General features: G+C 36.5%; 1 protein-coding gene across 4 annotated transcripts; it reads right to left on the bottom strand.

Moving 5' to 3' along the window:
* Positions 1-270: 270 nt before the first annotated feature.
* On the bottom strand, positions 271-4425 carry LOC113757158 (putative bifunctional dihydrofolate reductase-thymidylate synthase). 4 transcript variants are annotated; one of them, XM_027300568.1, is made up of 12 exons: positions 4169-4425; positions 3571-3648; positions 2863-3374; positions 2383-2782; positions 2238-2282; positions 2071-2136; positions 1842-1903; positions 1700-1774; positions 1442-1607; positions 1237-1360; positions 604-710; positions 271-456 (listed from the first exon to the last, which is right to left on the bottom strand). In XM_027300568.1, exons 3-12 carry the CDS (start codon positions 3288-3290, stop codon positions 346-348), a joined length of 1584 nt encoding a protein of 527 aa, XP_027156369.1. In that variant the 5' UTR covers positions 3291-3374; positions 3571-3648; positions 4169-4425; the 3' UTR covers positions 271-345. The 4 variants fall into 4 exon arrangements, with proteins under 4 accessions (XP_027156369.1, XP_027156366.1, XP_027156367.1 ...); XM_027300565.1 differs by lacking the exon at positions 3571-3648; XM_027300566.1 differs by lacking the exon at positions 4169-4425 and having other exon boundaries at positions 3571-4100.
* Positions 4426-6321: the final 1896 nt, after the last annotated feature.

Here is a 6321-nt window from a genome sequence, read left to right as displayed (position 1 = left end):
AAAACAAGGGATCAATGAAATACACGTCTTGAGATGTCCATAGTCATAAAAAATATGCAAGTCATAGCACTTCTAGGAGCAAATTTACAAGAAAAAAGAATGCCTAACGTATTCAGAGATAATTGAACATATGCCACCTGTGATTGTTTGACTTGTAAATATCAAGAATTCCATGTTGAAATAATCAGCGTTAATCTTCAAAGTCATCCAAGAGTTTAACTGGCAAAAACCTAGTTTAGAAATGGCCCAGAAAACCAAGACACTTGCCTCAGAATGAGAGCTCATTTTTGCTGAACAGGATGCAAAAGAGTCTTCATGCTCCTCTTCCTAATCAACATTAGAAGTCTACACTGCCATTTTCATATCTATTTTCTGGTGAGGATCATAACCTAGGAGAGTAAAATCAGCAGGCACAAAAGACTCTATATCTTTCTTCTGAGGATTGATTTTCAAAATCTGCAGACAAACGTCATTCAAAAAATACCAGAAAGACAAAGACACAAGTCAGCAAAACACCCATTTTCTGAATCTTTATCCCAAGTTAACAATACACTTGAGGAATAAACGCCAGCGAGTATTATCCCATACATGTGTGGTACTTACTGGGAAGGGTTTAGGTTGTTTTTGAATTTGATCCTGCAGAGGTCTGATGTGTGTGCGATACACATGTGCATCCCCAATAACATGGACAAAATCGCCTGGTAAAAGATCTGTAGAAGGAATCCATGAAATAACTTTGTAAATTACATTGCTAATGAAAACAAACAGACTTTTAAGAAGATGTCAAAAGATCTTCTCCCTTTCATTAATATCCAAAAGGACCCCCAGCATGAAATAATTCAAGAATTATGTTCCCTTTTCCCCTCCCCCCATGCCAAGGAAGCAGCACATGGACAGCCTGAAGATGGACTAACAAAAATTTTGAAAGGGCCGGTATCATTCCCTAAAGATGAGAAAAAGTTTTCCAGGAGTAGGCATTCTATAATACCGTAAAAGAGACTAAAAGTTCAAATGAAGAGTCGTCTGCCCCCTCCCCTCAGCCATCACCCAAAAATAGAATCCCTTATCCAAAAGTAAAGGAGCGCAAGTGGCCTTTTTTATGTCCAAGGCCCAGCCATTTTCAAAAGCAAAATGCACCTTGGGATTTTATTAGAATCTCACATGTAGTCGCCACTATCCAGGACATTAAAGACTAAAATATCACTAATCATTGTGCTTTCTACTGCCAAATCTCACCACAAACGTGAGCAATCATGCATGTAAACAGAGCATAAGATGCAATATTGAATGGAACACCAAGGCCCATGTCAGCAGAACGCTGATACATCTGGCAGGACAACTCTCCATTTGCAACATAAAACTGCAAAAAGAGTGGAAAGGATTGAGTAGAAGGCTAATAGCAACAACCAAGCAAGCATTTATATGCTAATGATTTACTGACTTGTGCAAACATGTGACAAGGTGGAAGTGCCATTAGCTTCAGATCAGAAGGATTCCAAGCAGAAAGTATAATCCGCCTGTCATCTGGATTATTTTTTATTTTTCCAATTACGTCCATCAATTGATCAAATCCTTGGCCAGTATAATCAGCATGCATGTCAGTATACCTGTATATCACAATAACAAGCAACCAAATAAAAACAACTAATTCTGTACCAATTATACAGGCAATAGTAGATTTATTAAAGATATCACCAACCTAGCACCAAAATGTCTCCACTGGAATCCATATATAGGCCCCAGGTCACCCTCTTCCCTCTCTGCCAAACCAATACTGAAACAGAGAAAAACTTGCATCAACCAAAACAAACACAGGTAGAAGAACAGAACACTGCAACTACCTGTCAAGGTAATCCCTTGATGCATTGCCATCCCATATATGAATCCCCTTTTCTTGTAATACCTGTAGAATGTACTAGATCAATATGCAGCATTTCGAAGAACATCTCAAGATATAAATTACAGAAACCATGTTATCCAAAGGTGTCATTCAATGATATCTAGTGTTTAAGGGATCAATAAGTGTAACTTTAGCATTGGGGTAAGAGAACAAGAGAACAAGAGAGTTACTTTAGCATTTGTTGAGCCACTAATGAACCACAAAAGTTCTTCAACAACACCTCGCCAAAATATTCTCTACAAAACCAGCCGCATAGGTCACATCTTTAAACAATAATGTAAACATGAGGTGATGCAAAGAAAAAGATAAGAAAGTCCGAATGATCCAAAAATCATGCCTTAGTGGTCAGCAATGGAAATGAATTTCGCAGATTGAACCTCATCTGCATACAATAACATCATATACGCAATTACTTTAAGACATCTGTCTGCAGAGAAAACTAGCAAAAATTGGATAAAAATCTTGCACTAATTCTTCAATACCTGACTACCAAATTTTGACATAGTACCAGTCCCGGTCCTGTCATCTTTTGCCGTGCCATTTAAGATTATGTCTTCCACAAGTCTCAGATACTTGTGCTCTTCATGCCTTTCAAAGATCATTTTAGGTAAAAAAGAGAATGTCTTAACTTCAATCTTAGCAATGTCCAAACTGTTGCCAGGAATTACGCCATTGGTCTGACTGATAGGTTCAACTCCTGAATTTCTCACACGGACATAAGTAGTAAAGGAGTGGCGGAGCTTGTTTTCAATAGATGGAAAAGACGAATACCAGGGCTGAAACTCAGAGGAATCAATAGCTGGGATAAAAGTATCACATTCAATATCAGCATCAATTTCAGTGATGTGGATAGCATCACATTCAGGAGCATTGAGGGATTCCCTACAGCATAAGTCAACGAATCAAAGAACTACATAGAATAAAACTGCAAATTACACAAGTAAAACAGAAAATCTACTCACTTCAAAATCTCGCCACCTCCAATAACAAACACTTTCTCAATTGACAGACAATAAGGAGATGCTGCTAACAGTTCCAAAGCAGATAGCAAGCTCCCACAGATTACAACATTCTCTGCAGTTGCAATGTCAAAACTACCCGACCGAGTCAGAACAACATTTAGGCGACCAGGAAGAGGACGGTGCTCCAAGGGAATACTTTCCCAGGTCTTTCTACCCATAATGACAGCATTCTTCTTGGTAGGATCAGATGTGGTCACAGTTATGTCCTTGAAAAACTTGAGGTCAGTTGGCAGCTTCCATGGTACTTTTCCATCCATGCCAATACCCATCTTACTAGTAACAGCCACCACAACTTCGTAAGTACGGTGCCGATCAGAAGGTGCACCAGCATTGCCATTAGAAAGGGCCGTAGAGGATTCACCGGACATGACTGAAGGAGCGCGCCAATGGCCCACGAATGATTAACTGCGAGCAAAAACAGAAACAGAACTCTTCCCAAAGGGTAATAAACCCTGAGATCAGCAAGAGCAAGCAAATGAGTTCATAGCATAACTAATCAGCCAGATAAACTACACGCCCGAGAGTTCATCAAACTGATAGCTAAATAAAGGTTCCCGAAAGCCAATCTCCGCCGACAAGTTTAGTAAAAATGATGAGAAATTGTAGAATGAAGGAATAACTGTGCATAGAAAAAGACAGAGAACTAACCAAAAAAAATTCCAAACAAATAGGCGGGGAGCTTAAGGAAAATGGATCCTTAGTCAAAAGGGTAAAAGAAACCCCGATCTTTCTTGGTCCAGGTCAAAGCCCACGATCAAATACAGAAATCAACAAACATTTTGTTTGGTAAAGCATTAAACAAGAAGAACGGAATGTACTATAAATCAATAAAATACATAATATAGAAAGAAAAAAACAAGGTATTCGTTTTTATCTCTGCAACCCACCAGAATTATCTGCACTAAAATATTAGTACTACAAATCTCGAAGTTATCAAATTATCCCTTCTCTAAGCTAAACAAATCAGCAAAGAAGAGGCCATTGTTAGAAAAAAAGCAAAGCATAAAACAAGTAAAACGGCAAAAAGCAAAAAGAAAAGGGGGAAAAAAACAAGAAAACACAATAAAAAACTAATCTTGAAGTTACCACTTCAGTAAAATCCTGTGTTTTTTCCTTAAATTAATAACAATGATGTGACATGAGCAAGACAACACGGGCATTATTAAAACATAAAACGAGCAAAAAATGGAAAAAAAAAAAAAGAAAAAGCTAAAAGAAGAACAGAAAATGCAGAGAGAAAAAGTACCAATCGGAGAGGGAAGCGTGAAATCACTGAAATGAAGGGAATCTTGGAACAGTTTGGGTGAAGAGAATGTTAGAAATTTTGGAGGAAAGAAGAGTGTGAAAGTGAAAAGGGGTCACTGTTGCTTCAACATTTTGGCGAATTGAAGTGGAAAAGCTAATTTTGGTCAGCCAAAGGAACCAACTAATGGCTGACCGAGGCAAGTAAACTTAGGCTGTGGGGGCGGGGGCAGAAGTGGGTGGCGTGGGGTGGGGATGTGTGGCTTGATTGGTTGGTGGGTGGGTTTTGAAGGAGGGAGTTCTGAGTAGTGAGTAGGAAAGGCAGGCAGGGGCAAGGGAGGGAAAGAAGAAAGAGAAATGGAGTTTTGGACAGATGGTCTAAGACTGTGACCCCACGACAATGCCACAAGAATAGCAAAAGTTTAAAAGCAAAAGCTTGTGTAGGCTCAGTCTATATGGGCTCACCTGTAGAGCGAATGGTAAAAAATTTGCTGCATCATTTGTTTGAGTAGAATAACGGTGAGAAATTCATTAGAAATGCAAAATAATAGAACAAATAAGACATTATTGATACTTGAGTAAATGGCCAATTTCGTCCCTAAATTTTTTTTTTTTTTTGTTGATGCCAATTTAGTCTTGAACTTTTATTTCTAATTAATTTGATACTTGAACTTATTTTGTAGTTCCAATTAAAGACCTCTACAGTGGCACCACTTCCTAAATATGATTCCTAATTAACTAACTAAATAGAGGTATTATAAAAACATCACTCACGAGACTGTAAAAAAAAAAATAAATCGTGTAAAAAATCGCTAGATAAAACTTTTAAATTATGTAAAAATCACCATATAAAACTTTGTAAAAGTTTAATCTTATGATTTTTTACACGATTTACTTGATTTATTACAACCCCGTAAATGACGTTCTCAAAATACCCCTGTTTAGTTGGTCAATTAAAAGTCATATCAGTTTTAGGGGCTAGTGTTGGTACGTAGGTCCTTAATTGAGACTGCAAAATAAGCTCACGTATTAAATTGACAAGGAATAAATGTTCGAGACGACTAAATAGGCACTAATGAAAAAGTTTAGATACAAAATTAGTCATTTTCCCTTGATACATAGGGGGAGGAATGAATTGAATGATTCATGTATAAAAGAATGTAAGTGGGAGATCCAGGGAAAAAATAAAAAAAAAATAAAAACATGTCTCAGACGTTGGTAGATAAGGCAATTTCAATTAATTCAAACTTTCAATTCTGAGCAGTGTGACACAGAATAAAAACCCAACAGTTGTTTGCTCACTTTTGCAAAACGATTGAAGAATGTGCAACAAGGACACCTAGAAACACACACGTCTGGAGCTACATAATACATGATTACCTGATGGTAGACATGATTATTCCACTGAAGATTGAATTAAAGAAGAAAATTAAAATCAACAAAAACAAAACAGATTAGTATTTACCTCTTTAAAAGCACTAAATATTCAGCTCTTTTATTCAATAAATAGTCATCTTTTAAAACAAATTATGCTCGAATAACCTATTTTTATTGCAATTTCCATTCATAATTAATAAAAAAAAGGACCTCAAGGTGCCCTAAAATAAAAAGTAAATTAAGAAAGTAGAATTTTAGTATCGTATTCAAAAATTTGTGTAGTACATAGCAAGAAATAGAAATTTGCAGCGATTGTGTAGTAAATCTAATTTCATTCATATGATCAAAGACCTAATTTCAACCATGGTTTTTTATACTAAAGCTAATCTCTTGTAAATGCATCAAAGACCTAACGCACATCATCAAATTTTGTTCAAAAACAAATTTCCTACTTTACAACACGATAAAAAAGTGAATAAAAGCAGATGAAAATCCCTGAAAAAAAACATCAAAACAAAAAAAAAATAATCAAAAAAAGTGAAACTTGAAGAATCTCGATCCTTACCCAAATTTTTGGAAAATTTTCTGAGCAAACAAATTCTCAGGTGTTCCCTGCAATGGTTTTGGTTCGAAGTCAAAGTGAAATTGATCGAAAGAAAATTGGAAAAACTCTCACAGCAAGAAAATTTTAAGAGAGAAAAATGGTGGTGGATTTTGAGCAAGGAACTTGATAAGGAGGAGAGAGAGAGATTGACATGGAGGGAAATTGAGAAATTTGAA

This window comes from Coffea eugenioides, unplaced genomic scaffold, assembly GCF_003713205.1.
Source record: "Coffea eugenioides isolate CCC68of unplaced genomic scaffold, Ceug_1.0 ScVebR1_2784;HRSCAF=3879, whole genome shotgun sequence".
NCBI lineage: Eukaryota > Viridiplantae > Streptophyta > Magnoliopsida > Gentianales > Rubiaceae > Coffea > Coffea eugenioides.
Note: the sequence above shows the minus strand (reverse complement) of the source record. Positions and strands in the feature narration are given on the sequence as shown.